At 39.4% G+C, this 24,697-nt stretch overlaps 2 protein-coding genes across 3 annotated transcripts in view; one reads left to right on the forward strand and one right to left on the reverse strand.

Moving 5' to 3' along the window:
* Nucleotides 1–12,965, reverse strand: part of LOC141908594 (high affinity cationic amino acid transporter 1-like) — a 30,901-nt gene extending 17,936 nt beyond the window's left edge. The window contains exon 1 of the mRNA XM_074798691.1: nt 12,892–12,965. The gene's annotated coding sequence lies outside the window, so the exon portion shown is untranslated. The remainder of the gene's footprint in view (nt 1–12,891) is intronic.
* A 1,054-nt stretch (nt 12,966–14,019) lies between these two features.
* On the forward strand, nt 14,020–20,592 carry LOC141908766 (TBC1 domain family member 13-like). 2 transcript variants are annotated; one of them, XM_074798958.1, is made up of 13 exons: nt 14,020–14,039; nt 14,127–14,200; nt 14,744–14,787; nt 14,915–14,976; nt 15,546–15,639; nt 16,195–16,437; nt 17,390–17,524; nt 17,869–17,935; nt 18,440–18,538; nt 18,625–18,768; nt 19,333–19,414; nt 19,509–19,566; nt 19,939–20,592. In XM_074798958.1, exons 1-13 carry the CDS (start codon nt 14,020–14,022, stop codon nt 20,002–20,004), a joined length of 1,188 nt encoding a protein of 395 aa, XP_074655059.1. In that variant the 3' UTR covers nt 20,005–20,592. The 2 variants fall into 2 exon arrangements, with proteins under 2 accessions (XP_074655059.1, XP_074655060.1); XM_074798959.1 differs by lacking the exons at nt 14,020–14,039; nt 14,127–14,200 and adding an exon at nt 14,483–14,541.
* The last annotated feature ends 4,105 nt before the right edge of the window (nt 20,593–24,697 follow it).

The raw sequence follows: 24,697 nt of genomic DNA on the forward strand, positions 1-24,697 counted from the left end.
GCTTACAAATGTCTTAGATCTCATGGCCCCTAATTACCTGCAGTCAATCAACTCCCCGTAAAATGGTGATAGCAGTAAAGACATGCCTTGATTACTGGTCATCTAGTCTATATTGCTTTTAGCTCAACTTGTATCTGATGGCCAAAGAGCCCTTTACTATTATGCGCCATATCTTTAGAGTAAGTACACATACATTCAAATTCTAGTCCATCCTTGGGTGCTTTTAAGACTCATACTCTTGCCATAGCTTATTCTGAACTAGATCTAATCTTTTTATGTCCTTTTGTTGTTGTTTTTATTCTTTCATTTTCTAATTCATGAATCTTAATTTATAAGCCATAAGAGCATCTTTTTTATGGAATTATGGCATTTAATTATTATCGTTATCATTGATACTATTAACAAAAAAGCTACAATGATCTACAGTAGACTCTACCTTGTATCATTGTAAGGAACTTAAAATTTCAGTTTTAGAATTGCGAACTGGTGGTTTTTCGGAGGAATTCCTTATATAAATAGTTTATCAAACTTTTGTTTTTCCACGATTTTAAACATTGAATCAGCAGCGCAGCGGGATCTGTATCAAGGCACTCGTTCATACAACATTTCCCGCGAAATAATATGAGGTCCCGGTGGAGATGCCGCTCGTCCATGAGTGTCTGAATCGAGATCATTCTTCATTAAATTTGCGACATTACGACGAGGCTTATTAATGTACGAACCATTTCTGGAATGGTTTCATCCACATTTCACTAATCAAACAAGGCAAATATCGGGAGAATTTAATAATTTCGCAGAATAGAGTTCTGTAAGCTGAATGTAGCTGGAAAAAACCATTCGGAATCGTTCCAGTTTGAAACGTTTTTTGGCACCATTGGTTTGAAATACATTGAAAAATTATTTGAATGGCTTTTTCTATCGATAACAACAAGTTCCCGCTGATAGAAATTGGTACGAACAGAATATGTTTCGAAAAATTAATCACCAAATCGAGTGTGAAAAGTTTTTAATTTCCGCTGATTTTTAAATTTCGTTTAATGCTCCATCGTCTAATCTAACGATGACATTTTGCGGTGACACTAGCGCGTGCTATCGAAACGGTCGCGTTTCGGTCGTAGATCTGGGTTTTAACAATTGCACTGTTTGCGTTCATCGTTTCGTTTTGCAGTGATTAATGTTGATTTACTGGGGTTTACCGCAGAGCGACGCGGATTCATTTTATTGACAATGCAATTGATCTATGTCGGTATTTATAATAAACAGTTCGCTTTAGATACGGCCTATATACACGGTGAATCACTGCGCGCTAGGCTATCGAATCGACGGACTATTTCGTCTTAGTCGATTTGTGTGTATGCCCTAGGCCCATGGGCACAATCACAACTTTCAATGGGACTAAAATCGAGAAACAACGCTTAGGCTTATAAAGAAAATAGAGAAAACACGCTTATAGGCTTAACCACGTTATTCGTTCCCGATTTGTAAACGTATGGGATTCAAGCCATGTTTGAGGGGTGCATGGGTCTTCTTTGGAGAAAAAAATTATGTATTCTATGCATTTTCTTAATCATATATAATGGAAGATAAACTTGAACTTTAACCCTTAGGAGCCATCAACGTATTTATTACAGATTATACCAAAGGTAAACCTTTCCTCAAAGGGGTATAACGCGTCACGATCCGGATTCACTGTCATGACTTCATGGCTCCATAGTGATGGTGTTCTATATAGTTTACCATCTCAGCTTATATACAAGCCAATCTGAACACTAAGACCGGTGCATTTTGGACTAGTATTGACTATGAAACAGGTCCCGGCCAAAGATTCCGCACATAAATCTATCAGTCGAAACCTTTCTTTGTTTTTATCATAGTTCGAATTCTACTTTTAGAAACAAACAACGCAACTGACAAGACACGCACATAGTTTTTAATTTAAAGCTATATTCAACCAACAGTTTGCTTGAAGAAAGATCCGAGTCATTTCCGTGTGCAGCAGTCGACTGGTCTCGGATCCACAGCCGTTTGTACGATTCAACTTTTGAAATATTTCAAACTATTCATACGGTTTTTCAATAAACTCTATCTCGGGTGTCATTTCATCCAAAACTGTAGAACTGGATTCCCTAGAAACAACGCGAGAAACGAAAAACAACTCCCCCGCGTTGACTTTTTCACACTGTCGCGTTGGTGTTTTATTAACTCAGCTTTACTTACATATACATATACATCTTCGTTGACGTTAATGAATTTCACATGTTTTTGTCAATTCCGTTTGTTCGGCTCTTGACACCTTCGGGCTGTTCGTTAAGACGGACGCTTACCGCTGTAATTGGTAGTCGCCGTCTGCGATAATTCTCTCTTTTTGATCTGCGTTACATGTCGACTAGTCCCCGCCACCTCCGCACACTGTCACATCACGTATCGAATTCTCTATCCGCACATTTCATGATATCACCACTGACGTTTCGTTTTCGCCATTAATTATGGCTATTTTCGCGAAGCGTGCATTTGGCGTGCGATCCCCTTTATCTATATTATTTTGATAATCGGCGAGGGTGTTTGGGATAATGATATTTTGTCGTGATACGTTAGCGCTCGGAGAACTGAAGTTCGAGCTCAATGCTTTATCGCTATAGAAATCCTCGCGTTTCGGCAAGCCAATACATACGTCTCTAGCCACCGCGTTCGCACTTTCCCGCTTGGGTCCGTTCTGATTTGGCCCCGTATAACTTAAACGGACCAATCGGACGACAGTGATGCTGTTTATACGCACATGGTTGTAATCATTAATCCAGCTAGACCTACCTGACGGTCCCGGATCGGTCTCTTTGGTCGGTCTATAAATGGTCAAAATTAAAAATTTAGTGACTGTTAACACTTTGTCCGACCTAAATTGGAACGGATTAAATCAGAACGTTCCGAATAATTAACGTGTGTGAACGCTTGAAATAAAAAAAAAACGGTTGCTACTTAATCCCCATATGCCATCATCTAATTTTCTACAAGCGATTTGGTCTTTTCATCCATGTTTAGAGTCACTAGGATATTTTCATGACGTCATATAGGGATTAAAGAGGCAACCGTCTTGACTGCAATTAACTGATATATCTGGTATCTCAGTGTAGAGTTCACAAATAAAAACCCACAGTTAGATATGTAAAAACAGTTTATTTTCATTACAGTTTCGAGGCTTTAACTAAGCCTCATCATCAACACTGTTTTTTTTTTGACGGGTCTAATACTCTAGTTGGCAATGTCGATATCGTCGAAAAAAGAGTTTTGTTTTTGTAAAGGACTAGCAAGCGCTCTTCACTCAATTGTGTGGTTTTAAATATTCATGGCTTGGACGAACGGAGCATACAAAGCGACTGGATCGGATAAACGAGAAATCCCCTGACTACCATTGACAAGAAAATCCAGCGTCCTCCTTCCGCGCATTCGATTCGACGTGAACCGATATTGCGCCTATTCAAATTGTAATCGGATATCTTAAGTGCTTTCGACAATCGTCGTTGAGGCAACAGTATAAGCTAATCTTCCCTGACATTAAAAATTCAGTTGAATTTCAACGAACGCTATAACACGCTAGAAGACGTGTCTGACTCGAATGATGGGGTTTATCTATAGAAATTGTTTAAGTATCACGTTTAAGCCACGTAAATATTGAACGACTCTCTTTAATTATGATAAGCCTAAAACAACATTATGACGTGTTCGATAGTATGAGCTAGGACATATAAACTTGTCCAATCTCTGAAAAAAGCAGTTACTAGTCCACGCGAAGGAATGTTGTCGGAATGTAGGAATCGTCCGTTCCGCCATAGGGCGTGATAGGGAGCATGTGTTTAGAAAACCCCATCCTCATGGCTTGTTGATAATCTTAAGCCGGGCTCAGATCGACCTTACGACGCGACTCAACTGTCGGCGACTATCGTAGATTGCACTCAGATCGAATTCAGCGATAATCGGCGACCAGTTGCTATTGATATATTATTACAATGTACGTTGGCTGCAGTGGAAAAGACTCGGTGGGGACTAAAAAATGGAAAATTGTTCATCGGACGGTATTTGTGACGAAAGACTGAGGACCACGCGCTGGCGCCATCTACCTCCAGGCGTAAAGCGGGGTTGGTTGGCTACAACCCTTCTCTTTTGTCTCTCTCAACAAATTAACATCTCAATAGGTAGACATATTGATTGTACGATCCTGTTTTTTTTCCGAGGATTTAAAATCCAAATATAGATTTCAATTGCAATCATATCTTGCTCGTGTAGTTATACAATCATGCGATAGTCAGTATTCAGTCGGCGATGAAATACCACCGATATCGTTCTTCAGTTAATGTAAACATTCATTCGTCATTCGTCGGCGGTTGTTTCTGGGTAAATGAATTTTGAAACGCCGGCGTATAAATCTTCGCGTGGGCGTGCTGAATGTAAAAATCCGTGCGCGGAATGAGTCCGCTTTTAGAGACCGTCGACAAGCTGAAGTAGACTTCTTCGTCAACACCAGACTAGCAACAGAATTCCCGATTCTGATCGATGATAACACTGATTAACGGCAATATTCAGAGAGCTATCAGAGGCGCGATTATGGAATCTCGACCCGACGATGATATTTCATATATACTTCCATATACATTCGGTATAGAGTTTCTGCACGAAGATTGATGACGCTCCTTGATTTATAACTCGCTGATGAATATTCGTCTAAATAATTAACTTCGTTCGTATCGCGGCAGCTGCCTTTTATTCCATTAGAGGAAGATATTCTCTCATTGATTTAGCTTTGTGTCACCACAGCCCTCTCCCTTTTGGTTGGCATCAATCAACTCCTTCAAATGTTCGAGATTTTATTACAGTTCTTCCCGATATAGATCACCGGAAGTTTCACACGCAGCCAGGCCTTGACCTTGACAATGCACTAGCAAAAGGAGTATCGAAAAAGAACTAACATCGAAGTTTATTGAAGCCTTTAAGAATAAAAAATTATGAAATTACTCTCGACGATTTTATAACAGAAAACATGACATAAAATAAACATTTCAACTCTTTTCATCGTGTTTAACTATTAAAAGCTGTTTGCCAGACGAGATGTTGACAAGACTATCAACGAAATATCAATCATGTCAATTCATGAATCCAGGTGTTCTGCGAGATATTGCCAATTGGTTACCCCATTCAAGTTAGATAAGAGATCAATCGAGTCTGCACTGCTCAATGATCGAATAATATAGTTACCGAATACCCATCGATTGTTTTTTAACACCGCGATAAATTGCATGCTCCAGCGCCGTCCACAGACGATAACTGTCTCTTAAATCTCGTATAACATTGGTAATAGATTCGAGAGTGAAATTTAAGCTTTCCAACATTCAACGTTTAAACTTTTGTCGTTATGGTTCGAAAGAATCTTCATCATCGATCCACATAAGTTTTGGCCCACACTTTTCGAGTCACATTAATATATGCTGGCTGATACGAACCATATTATGAAAAACATTATACCCAATATTATACACATGAGGCCATTTTTTTAATAGCTCGGTTTTCGGGGTAGACCTATTAAAATATCATGTCGGCGGAGGAAATAAAAATCTTTAAAAAATTCCCTTAGTGAGATAATATAACTTTTTGAAGGAAGAGGGAACTGTCGATAGGGCAATATACATATGTCCAAACAAATGATTCTTGGAAAGTTCGAATTTTGCTCATTGTGATCAAAAAAGAACCTTGCATTTTTCAACTTTTTCATCATTCAAGCCAGGATTCTCATTCGGCGGAGGTGAGAAAATTTGTTGGCTCATTTTTTCGCTGAATTTGTTCCACAGGCGGGAAGAAAAAAAGAAATTCTTTTGGTGATCTTTCTTCAAATTTCGGGAGGCGGTTCCCGTAAACCAACTGTTAAAAACAAGGCTAATATATGTCAACAATATTACACAGCATAATATGTGTGTTATTTCTCAAGGCGTAATTAAACATTCAAGTTAGTTTTCTTGTTTATTTACTCTTCGTTTTAAAATCAACACGTAAAAACCAACTTTTCGTATTTACGTTACTTCGGGCTATCTAAAATAAAAACAAAATCTCAACCAATTTTTACATGACGAAAAGTTGGTTTTAAAGCGGTGCTTAAACGAATAGGAAAAAAATCAAAAAGGAACGGTTGAGATTGAGTGTCATATATTTTTTCTGAGATGGCTCGAATCAGTCACTCTACAGTACGTAGCTATACTGTACGCCATCATAACTGATCGAGCATCGTCTGCAAGAAGCGATGTCAGGTTTAGCGTAAATATCCAGCTCCGGTTTTTAGTGATCCCCCGAGAGGCATCAACCGCCATAAGACGGAATCTGGGGACACCGTTTCAGCTGTCGTCTGATGTCTGATTACGTCAATGAAATGGTTATCTTGAGTACGCAACGAGAATGATCGACGTCAATAGATCTAATTCAGAGACTGAATTTTTTCAAAATGGTAAAGAAGATAGCTGGAATTTACAGAAAACAGTTTAAATTCTGTTTCAATGTGATAGTCTGATATGAGTTGTTTATACCCAAAAAGTCTTCATTTATGTATGAGACATCTATAATGGATGGAACAATTAAATTAAGAAATTTTTCTTATTTCTTCGTATTGACTTTTTTTACATAGTTGGTTTTGTACAGTAAAGAATGAAATATAAAACGTATAAAATATGAAAAATTTCGCGACAGTATTCAAATGGCAGGAGACTATATACAGCTGATATACGTATCAGACATGTATCCTCGTAGCCGAGGTAATGTTTTGTTACGATGGTTTTCTTTTGCTGAGCCAAATAAACCGAGGTTATAAGCCATCAGGGGTGAGGACATTACGATGTTGAATTCGTTGCAAGGGGTTGTATATCAAAATCTTTAATTAGTCCACCTCAGTGGTTAACGTCGAATGATCAAGTGGAATTCGTCTTCGTTTACATTTACAAGTCTATATTTTCATACGGATTTTCTGGATAGTCTTTCTAGGATTTGATGACCCAATCTTCCAAGATCCTCTCTAGTACTACAGCGCGAGGGTGCAAAATAGCTTCGAGCTGAACACAAAACTTATCATTCATACCGTCTCATTTAGAACCCTTTACTGTGTCATTTCGAACCTCTCTTTCGAAAATTCTCGAGAAAAGCGCCAGCGCGTTCATTTTTAACACATCATTGCCATTTTATTGGTCCATGTAGTCGAGCGTCCCCGCGCGCTTCTTTATTGAGTCCGTTGTTTATACGGAACGAGTTTGTCTCTCCAAAGGACGCAATGTTTGGTCAAGCGAAATAATTTCATTTTTACAGCAGCGACCTCCGCATCTGCCTTGCGGTGGCGGAATGCTATTACTTCTGGGCGGTTTGCCACGTCGCGCGCGCGGTCTTAATACGATAACGACATACTGCAATCGGATTATTTTCTGACGCGATAGAGGTTTCGCGACTCGGACGCGGAATCGTGTGGGCTGTCGAAATGAAAATAAAACATGCGTAAACGTTAATTATCGGATTTGGTACGGTTTCCTGCCGAGAGGAAATTAGATCGGTGGCAACTTAAGCGGGGTACGAACCCAAGTTAAAATCAGCGATGAAACACGAGCTAATTATTTCGCTATATATGTCGACGACTGATGGCGACCGCTTGCGACACGATCGGTTACATCTGGGCGCCTAAGCCCAACGCCCACGACGGACGGGAAACACGAACCACCTGTTTGATTCGCTGTTTCCATGTTTCTCTGCGTTGTGGGCGTTTGGTTTTAGGTTGACTGCGACGCGACCGACAGTGTGCGACTACTAGGTTTGCCAGTACTACAAGTCTGTCAGGTCTGCGGCTTATTCCGACTCTGGCTGATGGCAGAGACGGTCGCGCTGCATCAAAGTATATACATGGCTCGCAGTCGCGAGGACCATAGGTCTACGTGTCTCAGCAACGCTGGGAATCGAGTCGCTGACTGTCACAAGGCCGACCTACGTCCGCCTCTATATTTCCTATTAACTGTTGACTAGAGTAAAGGATAAAACTCTTAGTGGAAATAGTCGATGTGTATTTTGGTCGTCGAAATACGAGCTTTTTCTCGAAATGCTCCACCGTCGTATTTGTGAGGCAAAACGCAGGAATCTCTAGAGCAAGAAACTATATCAGTGCTCTTAGTAGATCGAGTGTAAATTTGCGCAAACTCTCTTGTGTGATAACGCGTCAAGCGACGCTTGTTTTGTTCGATGAAAAATGAACGGCATTTAGGCGATGCAGTCACGTTCGCAGCGACTAATAATCAAGCAGGCGCGCGTATACGCTGCAAGGCGATTACAGACTCGAGTTAAAGCCTACATACATCGGTAGCTTTCTGCCTGCAATTAAGCACGTTCAAATTATCGCCGTTTTGATCAGCTCGCAGAAAAAACAGGTCAATAATTCAACTTAAAGCTTTTATCACACGTCGTATAGTCAGCACTATATTCCATTATAGTATACTTGTTCGGTTCGTTTATTCATTGCCATTGAAAATAGTAGATTTCAAGGATATATCTACAATGCGATTTTTTTTATGTCGAGTTGTTAATTCACGGTATTAAGAAGCTGATATTGAAATAACAGACCTATACGCCTTTACATAAATTTACATTAATAGGGAACCTAAACGCCGCATTTTTCGATAATTTTGATTTCAGCTTTCGTGGTTTTCGCGTCTGAGTTCCATCACATTCTAATAAGTGTTTATGTACTTCAACCTTGTAATATCGCAAAAATCGTTCATTCCATTTTGTGTGTATGAATCCAGTTTCGTCTCATTTCTAATCTTGCTTAAAAATGTCTTCACATGCTGAATTTAGATATCGCAGTGAAAATACACGATGATTGAAGGGTTGTAGGTAAAGATCAGGGTAAAAATCCCCTAGGTTCGTCGTAACCCCCTTTACCCACCCATCCCCTCCCTCCCCCCAATGATATGGGCCTGATCCGGATGCCGCTAAACCAGAATTTCGTAGTAGCATTAATTCGCAAATAATACATTATAACGTCAAAGTGTCTCGGGCCTGCGTCTAAACTAGTAGTATACTCATAGTTAATTATACCGGCGCTGATGCACAAGGCAATTAATGGCTAGCTGCTGAATAATGCATGGTACCCATTCTCTGAACGAGCGCTCGTCATATTAGCGCCTGTGAATAATATCATCAACGCAACACCGACCGAATAATCGGCTGTTCCTTCCCCGCTTCTTCATCTCCTCTGTTCTGTTTTTTATATATAAAGGATTAGGCGGGACAATGCCCCCAAGGCAATTATCGATGTTTTTTTGGTGTAGATTGCATGTCGAATATAGTCTGTCGGCCGAGGCACTGATATAGATAGATATTGTTTGATGCCGCAAAAACCGTTACGATAATGTTTATATACATTGATACATTATAGATGCGTTATTTAAGCGGTTCTGAGTGAGACGATGTGCACTACGTCATCAATATTGGCGTTTCAAATAATTATTACAATTGTGAATTTTGGCGTTTATTATCTAATTGTATATATTCCACAAGTCTTATCTTATTTTTGATAAATTTTCATACTCATCTTTTAGAGAATGTGCACTACGTCATCAGTATATCAAGGCTAGACTGGTTGTCGTACAATTCAATTATTGATATATTCAAATCTGCAAAATAACTGGTCCTTAGTATTATATAATTTATATTATATAATAAGTCAATGATATTAAGCAATATATGCGCCATTTTTCAAGGCGTCAATAACCTTTCAAGTTAGCTTTCTTGTTATAATGGATAGCACATGATCGTGGTGATAAAAATCAAACAGCTTTTACATATATCGTATGACTTTTCAAGCCTGGGATTTTTTTTAAATATATATACATATATACATCGAGACTGTGAATATTATTCCGTATATTATATGCATCGGTTCGCGGGATGATTTGCTTAACACCCGCCTCTCGTCCATCGAATCGCATTCTCTCTCGCCCGCGATGAGCCTAAATATTTGATGAGTTGACACGTATCTCGCGAGCGGCGCCCGACGCCGAAAACGATATATCTAACTAATACATTTCTATACTGAACATGTCACAAAACCGATATATTTATATTCGTTCGAGACGAACTTCGACAGAGTAACTTTACATCGTAGACAAGGCGTGAATGAATCAAATTCCGACAGACGAATCATCGGCGCTATTTGGACTATGAATCCGCGATGTTACCGATAAAGGTCGACCGCCGATCACGCAACTATATCTGTACTTCGATTTCCGATTTCAAAATCAAACCCCCTGTTTTGCTCCCGGAAGGTGTGGTGGGTCTGTAAGGGACACTCAATCAGAAAATCAAAACGAAATTTACCAACCTAATTCCTAATTCCTCGCATAATCTATTGCTACAATGATTGATTGTTATTATATCATATTTTCATACTGTATCGTATTGCATAATTACATATCTTTGTATCAATCTATTATGCAAAATAAACTTAACTTAACAGGGACAATCCCTATTTTAAGATAAAAAAGTACGTCAATGATGTTAAGTTATTTTAGGACGCTTTCCTGACGGCTGTTATCATAAGCTGATATAACGCGCGTTTATTTTTCGTGACAGCGAAGCCTTATAAGTGTTTTCTTCCTGCACCGGAGATTAAACGGGATATCGCGTTCGCCGGTCAAACATCCGGGTCGCGGCGTATCGAAGATAGTGGCAAGTAGCACAAGAATCCAGTGTCGCCTCAGATCATGGATGTATGAATCTAGATTTATAATCTGAATTTATACGTCCATGCTCGGATAGACTTTGTCTTCCCGCTTGCCTCGGTCCTCATTTTGTCAACTATTATTCACCTGTCTCATTAATCTCATCAGTCCCAATTGCATGATCGAATGATTATTTGAAACGCGACAACGTTGATCGTTTCCGATAGAGCTAGTAGCATATTTTTCTTGACTAATCGTTTTAGAATCCATAATATTGATGACTATGAATATTAATTCTACGTATATTGCGTGTTCACGCTTCGAAAGCCGTGAGCATACGAGCGTTTTTTTGACCAGGTTCGAATTAGGCGTATGATAGATTAGTCCCGAGCAAACCGTTCACACTGGTGCCAATGGGTCCATCCATGCCTGGTTGACAAATTTTAGCACGGGTCAAATTATCCCGGTTGAATGCTAACTGGTTCTAGAAGTGACTCACCTCGCTTTTGCTACTTCGTCGTTTTGATGGCACCAAGGGAGTGATTTACTTGTGAACGCGCTCTCGAATTAGGCACGGGCCATACTCTGATCTGGTCGGGGCCAGATTGACCCGGGCCAAATCGTCACCGTGTGAAGGTGATAGGTTTTTGTATTTTGATACCTAAAGTCTTTCTTATTTCGCGATAGTCGAATGCAATCAGTTCACAAGGGAATACGAAAAAATACTTAACCCAATATTCCGATAGGGATTGATGGTATCCGTAGTAAAGTGACAGTTTGTAATCATTAAAATTAGTAGTGACGTTTCAATTCTATTCTATGAGGCATCTTCAAAACTCAAGGCTCGTAGTTACTCGAAACCCACTACTCTCTAATTTTTCTTCGTAATTGTGGGTTTTTCTTCAAGATAAACATTGATAGATGCGACGGCTTGAGCAGACGAACGAACGAACGGATGTTGTTATCGGAAAATACGACGAATTCGACTTAATTACGTCGCTACTTCCGACGGTAAATTGACGCTGCGTTTTAGACACTATGAAGATAGAGCGAGAGGAAGATCTCAGAATGCGGAATAAATCCGTCTGCGGTTAGATTAGCAACGCTGATATATCACGTGATATCGTTAGCGCCGTAGCGACTAAAAAACCGGAGGCGGTTTCTTTAGATGTAGAATATAATCCGCATTCGTATCTACTTCCGGGGAGTGCGTCGGCGCTACTGGTGTCTAAAATACTTGAACTTTTTTAACGGTGGATTTTTATTCCGGCCTCGATTCAAACCAGTGGGGGCTAGTTCCTGGTCGCATAGGTGGTAAATGCCATTCCAAACCAAACTGATAAAACTGGACCAACTTCTAAAGTTGTATAGGTTGAATCTGAAGGAGTTGTGAGTTTCGGATTAGTTCATTTCAAATCGGTAATTCTTGTCGAACTAGAACCGCGGATAATATCAACCCGTCGAGTCAGTAAAATACTGATAGCATTTTAAAATCGACCAACATTTCAAATCTAGATTCAAACGTAAAGCCCAACGCAGACGAGGCGGGAAAACAAGGAAACAGGAAACAGAAACGTGTTTCTGAGCGTTTCCACGTGCCGTGTACGTTTACGAGAAACGAGGTTCAGGGAAACTATGCTTCCGAGATGAAACATATTTGATTCCGTGTTTCTGTGTTTCCGTGTTTCTCAGCGTCGTGTGCGTTGGGCTTAACTGAAACCGCCGATGCAGTTACTTTAGTACCCGCATACGTACGAATTGTCAAATTGCACTGATCCCGGCTTAGGCTTACACTGCTAACTCTAATTTCAATAACATACACATTTATATGTTTAATCCGGAATCTAATTGAGGACATTATACCTTATGAATAATGCACAACATGTACAGAAAATGCAATATACACGAGTCGAGCAATCTTCTAAATGCGACAGTTACTGATATCGTCTATCTTTATCGTAAAATACTGTGTGCTTTTGCGTTGAACCAACCTCACCTACCGTAGCTATTTATTATTCCAGCATCTTCGTATGCCTTCGATCAATATCAATAGCATCAAATACTTATCGATAGGAACCATATTGTTTGAATTCAACTCGCTAGCCGGTTTTCCGGCGTCGGTTTCGTCGTCTAACCGCGGCGAAACCTTACGCAAATATCGCCTTACCTTACGATCCTGATAATTCCTACATTTTACGTAAACATTCCTGAATTTCAGTGTCGCCTATTCGCGGACATGTGTCGGCTTTCAGTGCGGCAACGATGAACGGTTGACTCGCATTCCTTGAGTGGCTGGCGCGCGTACTGCTGCAACGTCGGCGCTGTGTCGTGTAGTATCGCCACTGTTGAGGCTGGTGAAACAAAGCTACTGCGGCTTATCAATTCACCGATTGATATAGAAACCAGAACAAATAACACGAGTTCAATTATATATATTTCATCGTAATGATAACGATTTCCTGGATTAATCGTTAGATCCAGTATATATTTAGAATTAGAAATCTCAACTGTCGGCGGTGAAGGCCTAAGACATTTGATAAATGTCTTTGATTTAATAATAATAATGATAATAATAATATTAATGATAATAGTAATAATAATAAATCGTCACTTAAAAAGTGCAAGGCTCCTTTTAAAATCTCAAACGAATTTCTTTATCAGAAATCTAGATACGTACATTATATGAGAGTATCATTAATAAAGTAAAAACCCACCATAAAATTTTTTAAAAATCTGACGTTTCGGGACTCAATCCTATGAGTCATTTTCAAACGTCAGATTCTTAATTCCCCCTAAAACTTTGGGGGTTCTCTAGAATTCCATCCGCCCAAAAATTCTGGAATGGATATTTTCTGAAGAAAAATCATGAATTGAATAACTTGAATAATTGAAGAAAAAATTGGTATGGCGAGTAGCTGTCTTACCATGGAGTTCTAGAATGTGGGCAATAATCATTGCGCTAATCAGGAATAAGTTTTTCCTGAGTAGCAACCCCTCCTGAAAAAGTAGCACGGGACCCGATATACAAAATAACAGGAATAAAATACCATTGTAACATTGCATTCTACTTGGCTCTATGTCAACTATCCAGCAGTTACGTCTGACCAACTTGAATGATATTGGAATTGATAATAAGGGGACAAATATGCGACGCTATTTCTTACGGGTGATTAGTTCATTCTCCGTTTATCCCCGACTCCCTTCCCAAACAAATTATGGGATTCGAACTAGGCTATGGAATTACGATGATCCTGCGCTGCATCTCAATGAGACTCTACCTGTTAATAGTTTCAAAATGGCGGTCCATCGGGCCAGGTTTGTCAAAAACCACTCGTTAAACTCTTATTTCCCGCTTTAGCTCGGCTCGTATTTTCAATTCAGTGGTTTTATCGTTTATTTTAGATTGCAACAATTCGAGGAATTCCTGGAAAGTGACGTCATCGACCTTAAACAATTGAGAAAAATGTGTTTCAAAGGTAGAAAGCCGTTCACTGTTTTACTTCCGGGTTCCGTTCCGGGGTCGTTCGTTTGTCAGTTGATTAATCGTACATTTTGCTTTCTAATTACACTAAACCGGGCCTATTAAGGCTATTTGTAGGTCTAGTAATCGACCTTCCATTTCTGTTTGCTGTTATTGTTCTTACCGTTGTTGGTGGGGTGAATCCCCAACACATATATGATTAAATCCCATGACAGCAACACAACAACAAGTTAACAACGGGACCTGCCACAAATTTTTTGACCTCACAACCCTGAGTACCATAAGTGCCTATAAGATTTGTTATTCATAGTACCTTGTATATTTGAATAAAAACGTGTGCGTTAATGTTACATTGTGCATTTCAATAAGACCTAGGCCTACTAGGTATCAATTGTTAAATTCACTTCTAAGCCTGTGAGGATATCTTTCTCGAATGTAATAATATCTTTCTAAAATGCTTAAAGTTCTTGGATGAATTATAGTTAACGCTTTTATAGCACTTAACTCTGGTTAGATGTTATTTTGAACTATTATGTAGGTTGTCCATTTGAAACGAGCAGCTCAAGATCTCTTAGTTGGAAGGTATGTTTCAAACTAGATTTTATCTTTCAAAAAAGATTTCGAATTTGATTTCTTCACTATAGTATTCTTTCGATGAATTTCATCACGGGTATTTCACGAAAAATCGTATTCTTTTATTTTTTTGCAGCTATTGTTGAATTATTTGCCGAGAAAAAGAGCTGACTGGGAGGAGGTGCTAGCAAAAGAAAGGTTGGTCTGTTTTAAAACCCTGGTTGAAATTTTTACCATATATAACTGTTTATACAATGTCACTCTCCCAGGAGCCATCCTGTTACAAAATGCATGTAGTAGCATGTAGTAAATGTCATGATTTTACTGCCAGGTTGAAAACCGGATTTGATCCAAATTTCTGGGGTCTTTTTGAGACAAAATAATGAGACAAAAATGGAGTTACACACATAGGCCTACAACGAAAACTCAATTGAATAATATCTTTGAAACTGACGTTCAATGGAGATTGCAATACTCATGAGTATAAAACATTAATTTGTCAACATGTCTAGACATATTTTCTCGGGGTTTGAAGTATGATGATTTTAAGCTATGAGCCCAGAGTCTGGAGGTGCACATTATTGCGGAAAAAGGGATGCATATCGACCTTGTATTTACCAGAGTATTGAAAATATCTACCTCAACATGCCGTTGATCCACTTGAGCTGTATTGAGCTCATAGGAATAAGCCCTAAAATCAATGAATTAGATTTTTTGATGGTTCATAAGTTGAAACTACTACGATGTTTTATGGTATTCATTTTTAGGAACGCGTACAAGCAATTTATTGATGAAATGATCGTAAAGCCGGGTTCAAAAGGTTACGGCAGTAATCGTATTGATGTCACTCTCAGCGACCATGTAAGTCACTTGTCAGTTTGCCGAATAACAAATCCCGTGCAGGTTTTAAAAATCAAACTAAAAAGAGGTTTAGAATTTAAGGCATCACTTTGAATTTTCCTGATTGAATAAATACAAGACGGATAGTCCTTTATAGGTAAACTCGTTTATTAGAAGCACTTAGGTCAATATTCATCCTTCTTTATGAGCGCATCTAATATACTAGTTAAACTATAAAGTACTATATGTCTTGTATTCATTCTACACCAGGTGTTAACTCGGCCCCTTCACAAATTTGATAATAATAATAATAATTGACATTTATATAGCGCAGGTATCCAAACTTGAGTCTTGTTCAAATGCGCTCCAAACTTGGTATTATTACCCCCAGCCTATAACTCTATTCCATGTATCAGTCATCTCTCTGCTAGCAGCTGCTAGATTCCTGATTGACAACATGAAATTACCAAAAAAAATTAAACCAAAAATTTGAGGTCAACTTTTTCTTGAAACTAAGCCCAGACTAGAAGTCTCCGACGGTCTGACAGTAACATCGAATTGTCGGCTTATTTTCAGCCTCTGAATCCGAACCCGGAGAGCGAGTGGAGCACGTATTTCGCCGACAACGAAATGCTCGTTCAGGTCGACAAAGATTGCCGACGCCTTTGTCCCGATTTGTCGTTCTTCCAGCAAGCGTCGGACTATCCGTGTAAAGAGCTTAACGATCACACGGCGCGAGTCGAAACGCTACAAAAACGAGTCGAGAACTCGGTCCTGAAATCGGAGACCGTGTCTCGCAATCGACACGGAATTACAAACGTAAGCAGTCAAATTGTCGTATTTTATTTTTTGGGTCAGATGCTTGTTCTTAAAACAAGATTCAACTGATGGTCTGTATATCAGCAGACTCTGTTTGATTCCGATCATGTCAGACCAATGAAATGTATTCAGTTTATGAAAAATCTGGACTGAATATATTTTACATACGTTTATGTATAGCTGGGCGGTAAATGATGTGCAGATTAGGTGAAAATCAAAATTAAATGAAAAAAAATTAGCAGGTTTTACTGTACAACTCTAAATAAGCTATGCATATCAGTTGGAGTGGGCCCCCAGAAATGCTTGATTTACCATTTTAAAGCAAACTAGTACATTCGCGTAATAAATAATTGACTGTGAATATGACATGACTTGTAGCAGTCTTCATTTGCCATGGTTCCGATTTTTAACCTAGAATTTAGAATTTTCCTTCTCCAATTCACCTGATCCGATCTTCGCTCTGTGCCCCAGAATTCGCTCGCTGAAACAATTTGTTGGTCACAAGCAATCAGACCACCAAGCACAGTCTACTGTCACTGTGTTTGTACATCATTTATATTACGATTCTCGACATTTGTATACATTGTAATGGTCCTGTAGACTCACTGTTGTCCTTGAGGCATTAGAATGCGCTTCACGCATTATGAACACTAGTGTGTATGAAACCTGCTATGCCTCTCGGTGCGTGAGCCAGGTAGTCAGGTCAGTTGTTGCATGTAAGTTGTGCTACTAGCCTAATAAATAGCCTAATAAATATATTAAGATTTAGTTATATGGAGAATTTGTCTTGTCGTCCAATCGTTTGATTTGCCATTGTTCTGGTGTCTCGGGGATATTTCTTACCCTGTCACCCTTTGCATAACAACATGTTAAAAAGAAACCACACAGGGACATTGGACGAATTAATAGCTTCCTTAGTATGGACCGAATTGCAAATGCTCTATTTTTCCAGATGTTACCTACAAGAAGACGCACAAGCACAGACGACTTCCTCAAATTACCGCCGGGTCAAGAAGCGCATTGGGAAGTATGCGAAAGAATCCTTTTCATTTATGCAAAACTGAATCCCGGACAAGGATACGTACAGGTACGAAACACTTTCGCTCCCTAAACCCATAAGCACTCAGGAATTTCACTATGCAGTGTCTATTACTCCTCAAAAATTCAAGGGAAAATCTATATTCATCACGATACAGAATCAGCTCATTTCCAGTTGATTTTCATGTATTACAAGTGTGTGATATTTTGTTGAAAACGCACAATGCTTTCATATGATATGAAAAGTGGGCCACCAAAATCCTGACCTTTTGCCCCCAGAAATTCATCCAGACATGTTTGGATATAAGTGCGCGCTCGGATCTTTCGCGTTCATACTCCAATACTGAAATGTCTTTTAATTCGTAGATTCAATTTTATTTCTCCTTTTTGCAGGGGATGAACGAAATTCTAGGCCCTATTTACTACGTTTTTGCGACAGACCCCTGTGAAGATAACAAAGGTACTGGTATACACATGTATTTCCAGAACGGATGTACCACTCCCATCAACGAATACGACTGATGCCAACTTTCTATAATGTTGCAGTTTATTTTCGTCAACATTTCCAATCTTGCCTATAGTAGATGCCTCCTTACTCCGTGAATGGCACAAGTTGGTATTTAAATTTTACTAAAATTCATCCGGTAAATCCTTCAATTCCCACTCAACTCAGTGAACTACCGGTATTTACAAACCGAATGCTACTAAGTTAGGAGAAATTTAAACAGTATTTAGTTCATCGTCAGGAAAAGACAAATTTGTGGATTGTTGGTTATCAGTAAAGGCGAATAAACGTACTCTTATGAATGTACAAATGTGGATGAAGAATCTACTGGGATCTTCCATTACATTCATAAAAGGGGGTCGCAGAGGGTGGTTCTAGGCAACAGTACCAACGAACGCAAATTCATGTCGAAAAATTTATAAATGAAAATAAAAATGTAATAATGTATTCCGTTTGCAGCTCATGCCGAGGCAGACGCCTTCTTCTGTTTTACTAATCTAATGGGTGAAATCAGGGACAATTTCATCAAATCGCTTGATGATTCTGAGCATGGAATCGGTGAGTATGATTGTTACGAAAACCGACATAATGAAACCATCCCCCTCGTTGATTCAAATGTTGAATGCGTTTATGGTCTCGTGCAGGTAATTTGATGAAAAGTTTGATGGCTTTACTAAAGGAGAAAGACTCTAGGCTGTGGAGTAGACTTGAAATGAATAATTTGAAACCCGAATTCTATGCATTCCGTTGGCTAACTTTACTGCTGTCTCAGGAATTCCAGCTACCAGGTAATTAAATCATTGAAACGTAACAATTATATTGTTAATTCTTTCAGTGCGTCTACAGTGCATGGTGGTGTAAAAATCGGTAATGGGCAAGTACACCGCATCATGGTGTATTGATGTTATTAGTAATTAATTTTTATCTCGTTTGAAAGATGGCAGCACCTAGCAAGTATAGTAGAATTTTAGGAACTAATGATACACCGTACTGTGGTGTAAATGCACTATAGCACTATGCCCATAATACAACACACTGGGGTGGCTTTTCAAAATTTTCAACTCATCTCCAGCCCTTCAGGGTATTGCTCAGCACTGAAAGGGTTAAGATATGATGATTAGATAAGATGAGAGCGGAGTTGGTCAGTTATTACTGCCTGCCCCACATATCGGTACTTTGTGAATAGTTCCTCAATGATAATATTTCAAGTGGCTCCAACTTATAGTTGAGAAATGAAGCTTTGAATATACAGTATTCAGTGAGTTTATGGGTTAAACGTATTTGCCTTTTTCTCCGGACTGTTCGAGGAACCTAAATCTCGATTTCAAAATTAGTAAAATTGTTCTTTTCAGATGTATTACGTTTGTGGGATTCGTTATTTTCGGACGAAGGTCGTTTTCAGTTCCTTATATACGTGTGCTGCGCTATGTTAATGTGAGTATTTGACATTTATTTTTGCTTAGTTCCTCGTCGAAATGAAATGCGAGTAAAATTCAGACACAATCGCTCTACGTTCTTACGATTTCAGTTTAATTCGACAAGAGATGTTCGATGCTGATTTTTCGATGATGATGAAGCTTTTACAGGTAACCCTCTTCTAATGTGGGCGTTTCGAAAAAGATCGGTTTTAAGCCGACTTCAGAATTTCTCTTGCAATTATGATAACATACTATACTTTGATAAATCTCATCACTATTCTCCAACCGTGCACGCAAGGTTGGAGGTTCTGTGGTCGAATGGTTAAAGCCATCAGTCTTTGCTTTGGTCTGTAGCAATGGGACCGTAAATACTTCGCAGTTGAGAATCAGAAAAATAGAGGGTTTTCCTATTAGATTTTAGTAACATTCACTGACTTCAGCAGCTAAAAAAGTTGGGTTACCGACCGAGTTAGGCAGGGTCTGGTGCATTTAACATTGTCACAGCCTAAAATGCTTAGCTTTTATCTTTCAATATTTTAGAACTACCCGCTGAGTGATGTCCAACTGATAGTCAACAAAGCCGCCGAATTACGAGGTGACAGTTAATGATTGCAGCGATCTAGTCTTTTCGTATAGAATGTTCTATATTGTTATCGCGTACCGCCGAATCTACGAAAAATAATGCAGTTCTCAAGAGTCGCGGTGTATCAGAGTTTTATCGACTACCGTAAATGCAGGCTGTGATTAAAATAATGGTTTTTTTCGCGCGGATATTTTCCTGGCTGAAAAAAATGTATTTTTCAGTTGTTTCGTCAAGAAACGACTTCATCCGTCGAAAGCATTCTCGATTTGGAGTAAAACACGAGCCAGTTTCACCGATGAGTTCGACAAAGTTTCGATTTAGTTACACGACCGCGCCTTACTCGGTAGTGTTGGGTGCGTAAATTTTTCACCAGAGTTGAGAATCAGGGAAATAGGTAATCATTAAATTCACCGAGTAAAGCACAGTCTATTTTCGTACTTACTTCATCGTTTTAAGCTTAGAACCGGCCTTTATAAGATAAAGAATGCTGCGTTTTGCATATTGGAAATCATAAAATTAAAAAGATAAATGGCCATAATTTTAGCGCAAATGTTTTTAAAGAAAATCACTCTCCACAGGGGCCTGACACAAAAAGTTTTTGACCCTGAGTATCCTAGGTACTATATATAAAAAGTCTTTTAATATACTGTACCTTGGATACTGGGGTCAAAAACCTTTTGTGTCAGGCCCCTGTGTTACTGTCAGCTTTGCCACACTATAGCCGTATGTATACATCAGTATGAAATGCGTGTCGAAATTATACACACACGCACACACATAGCTGCCTTGTGGATGAAGTATTTTCAATCGAAAAAAAAAAACAATATACATGTATATATCTGCAGTGTCAAAAACACTCGTCATATCAATATCTAATTCGCGCGTGGTACCTGCGTGCATATTGTTACGTTTTTATCCTCTAAATGGACGATTCATTTATCATATTAAAATCTATACTCGGGGCATAAATAGTCAATATTATAGGTGTCATAATAAACCATCTTACAGGCCGCCAGTTTTTGTTCGGCTAATTAAGTCCTGCATTGTTAGTTAGGTCATCTTTACCTCTAATTGCGAGATGCGTGTGTTTATGAAACAACAGTAGACTCCGCTCGAGTCAGATCCGATCAACTCGGATGTTTACTGAAATATTTTTTGTGACATTAAGAAAGAAATCCAACTCGGATACCGCTCAAGTCAGACACATTTTTACGGCCCTAAAACAAAAGATCCAACTTGAGCGGAGTCTGCTGTATTTCGTCGGTCCTTTGATGGATTTCGACAACTTTGGCAACGTTATAACTGTGTGAATCTCTTAGTTTTCAGTACAGTGTACGTAAAATTCATTCCGCAAACTTGCAACCGTAAAATTATTTATTGAGAAACGGTTTATACAGCATATTTAGTAACCAGACTTCGGTTAAGATTTTCACGAACTCCATGCCTAGCCCATCACGGACGTTTTAACTGGTGTTTATAGTATATACGTCCATGATGCAATACATACAAGATTATGTTACGAAGTTGTTAAACAGTAGCTCGTGTGTTTGCTTAACCTCGAGGGAAATCACGCTTTAAGGCGCACAAGTTGTTTATTTCATCTACCGTATATGTGATTAAAATTCTAACGCACACGAAATAGGTAACCCCGAAGGAATCCCCATTCTCATCAACGCGCATTGAACCTGTATCACTATGATGGATGATAATCTTGGGTGGGCGGAGCCTGGTCTAATGGAGAATGGGACTAAATTGATACGATTGAGAGTAATTGATATGTACCTATCGCTAAGATAGATGATGATCTTAGGTGGGTGGAGACCGCAGTCTCGTGGGTTCTTGTTGGTGAGGTATTCTGGCAATTCTCAACGTGTCAAATGGCAGTGGTTTAGCTGCGCACGGTAGGCCTGACCGACCCGTTATCCAAAAAAGCTACCGCCATCGATTATTGGGTTAGGTTACTACGTTTAATTAGCAAATGAGAAATTGATATCGGCCAGTCCAGATGGGGTATATCGGTGCCTGTTATTTTCCCCAGGCTAGCGCATTCTTTTCCGATTATGCATATTCAGAGTTTGGCTTCGGAGTACTCTTACGTGTAGTATAAATGATCAGATGTATGAATGTTCGTTTCAAAATGAAATTCTGTAGTCATTCTACCGGCTGATGCCATAGCTTATATTCGGGGTGTAATTAAGCAGAAATTAAGTTCATGGACAATTAGCTGTTTGGCATATCTTAGATGAACTGGGACACGACGAATCTGAATTAAGACTTTTATAGTCATTCCTATATTGATGATTGTGTACGAGTGAATTCTCTATTCAGGGACGTCGTAGAAATACACGCACGACGAAATATTAGGGTACAACCACCCGGGGTCTGTTTCACAGAACGACTCCTAGCTGCGTTGTCCATCAAACCACGTTCTGTGGTCCCGGACTGCTTGGGCACTTCGAACTGTGGCGGATTTGTGGATACGCGTGTACAGTCCGCTAGACGGCGAGGTAGTGCATCGTGTTAGTCGTTATTGCCGAGAAATGAAGGATCCCACCGTAGTTTACATATAAGATAGTTGCTTGAAAGTAGTTGGTAAGGCCTTTCGGACCAAATACAACTGGTCAAGTTTCATTTTCAAATAAAACTAGCTTGATCTCCCTTACAAACCCACCACACCTGCCGGCAACGAATCGGGGGGCTTGAAAACTAGCTTCACGAGAGTTCTCGTCCACAAAAAGTGTTGAATGCGATATTGCCATTTAGGCGCGTGGATTGTGGAGTTTTCTTATCGGTTTTCAGTCGCAGTTACTTGCATTCAGACGGGATAAGCTTATACACGTTTTCACATTTTTTTCATTTTGAATATTTTCGATCACTTGTTTTTTTTCTCTGAATTGATTATTTTTTTCTCGGAAAAATATGGAAATAAACGTACAATATTATTTTGTAGATAGTTAATTTCAGATTTTAAACTTCAGTGGCTGATGATTTTGCTGTTGGTCACAGAGTATATTGATTCAACGGTCCAATGTGTTCGAATGATAGGTCTTGATTTTTACACAATTCACAAAAAATGTCTTGAATTTATCCACGTTACAGTTCCGTTTGGTTTAATTGTACTAGTTAGGTGTTAGATTTTTATATTTATTTCATCATGGTGCTATTCTACACATTATCAAGGTCACGGCGTAAAAAACTGATATTTCACCAGTCGCCAAAAAAAAATCTAAACGGGTTCGAATCCCAATATAACTGGTATTGAATTTTTTTAAATGCGGATTAGGTGTCCATCAGAGTATTGAGAGTTTTGAAGAGTCGTTTAGAAGTATCAGTTTTTCTATGCTGTGTGTATATATACATATATATTTTGGCTGGTGTAAATATGATATATTGCCTGGTGTATGTTTGAATGTAATAATGTATATAATGTTAATCTTATACATCAAAACGAATGGCTGGAATCTAAAATGAAATACAGGTAATTAAATTTTTTTGATAAAATAAAAATCATTTCCAATGGTAGTCGACGGTGTTTGCCTGGTTTCCTTCGAAATTCTCGGTTTACTAGTCACAACCTAATACACAAGTGGAACTAAACTTCATCTCACGATAATATCGCACCCCATCGCCCTCCCCCGATAAACCATCCCCCGCCAGACACCAGGGAAAGTTTCATAGACTGGTATAACCATTAACCCAGGCGTTAACTCAATTGAAATGTCATTTAGTTAACCCTGAGTTAAAGATAGTACCAGTCTATGAAACCGGGCCCATGGTTTTTTTCTGAGAACTGCTGATTCTAACGCACGAGAAATACTCGTATTTAATCTTAGCAGAAGTCAACCCCGATATATAGCCATACTCTCTATTACGACGATATGGGCGCTATATCGGGGGTTGACTGTCACAACAATTTCAACCCATAGGAAAGGTTAGATTAACTTCTAGAATTTCAACTAACTATCGATATGGCATTTCGCCGGCCCGATTCCGGAAAATCCGGCCGTTGTCACGAGTTTCTGCCGCATTTCCGACGGCAAGACGTTGCTTGGGCCATCGCAGAGCTAGATATCGAATTTCGCCACGAGCGTTTGGTTTTGCGCGGGATAAGATGCCCTCCGAGGCGCCTATCTATCACCGAGCGCGGCTTTGTACATAATTTGTTCAATCATCGTGTTTAATTGCATTTGTCGGTACACAAAACTACGTTTTGTCGTTAATTCCTTGTTAAGCCGTCTCTTCAGTTGTCGCTCAAGTGGCCGCAATTTGTCGTCGATTGTGCGCGCCGATCGTCTGCAACCGTGCGGCCATTGTTCACTTCCGGTGACGACTGTTCATACGCAGCGTTCCAAGAGCACCAAGAGCGCTCGACTGATCTTCACGCGCCCAGTTCGATACGCGATTCCACTGTGTTTAATGCTCTAACGATTCCATAAGAAGCACAACACGAACCATACAGCGTTTAATTCAATTACGGACCCGAATTGTCGGAACGTATCTGGAAGAACCTTTCGATTTTTGGACATCGTCGCGTCCGTTACGGAACAATCTCCATCGATTTTAGATGGGGCATAAGCCGCTGTCGCAACTCAATGGAATATATTAAGGGATGGGCATTCTGTAACAGGCGCGGTTCCAGGCATTTAGATTAGTGGGCCCAAAACGTCCTAGGCCTAGTTGTATATATGTACATCAATGTATATACATGAAGAGCGA

The sequence above is a fragment of the Tubulanus polymorphus genome, chromosome 7 (genome assembly GCF_964204645.1).
Source record: "Tubulanus polymorphus chromosome 7, tnTubPoly1.2, whole genome shotgun sequence".
NCBI lineage: Eukaryota > Metazoa > Nemertea > Palaeonemertea > Tubulaniformes > Tubulanidae > Tubulanus > Tubulanus polymorphus.

Excerpts from the sequence above, each read along its gene's own strand:
- LOC141908766 (XM_074798958.1), top strand. The coding sequence starts at position 14,020 with ATGGCGGTCCATCGGGCCAG. Across the intron at positions 16,438-17,389 it reads ATCGACACGGAATTACAAAC|ATGTTACCTACAAGAAGACG; the intron begins GTAAGCAGTCAA and ends CTATTTTTCCAG. Across the intron at positions 17,525-17,868 it reads CCGGACAAGGATACGTACAG|GGGATGAACGAAATTCTAGG; the intron begins GTACGAAACACT and ends TCCTTTTTGCAG.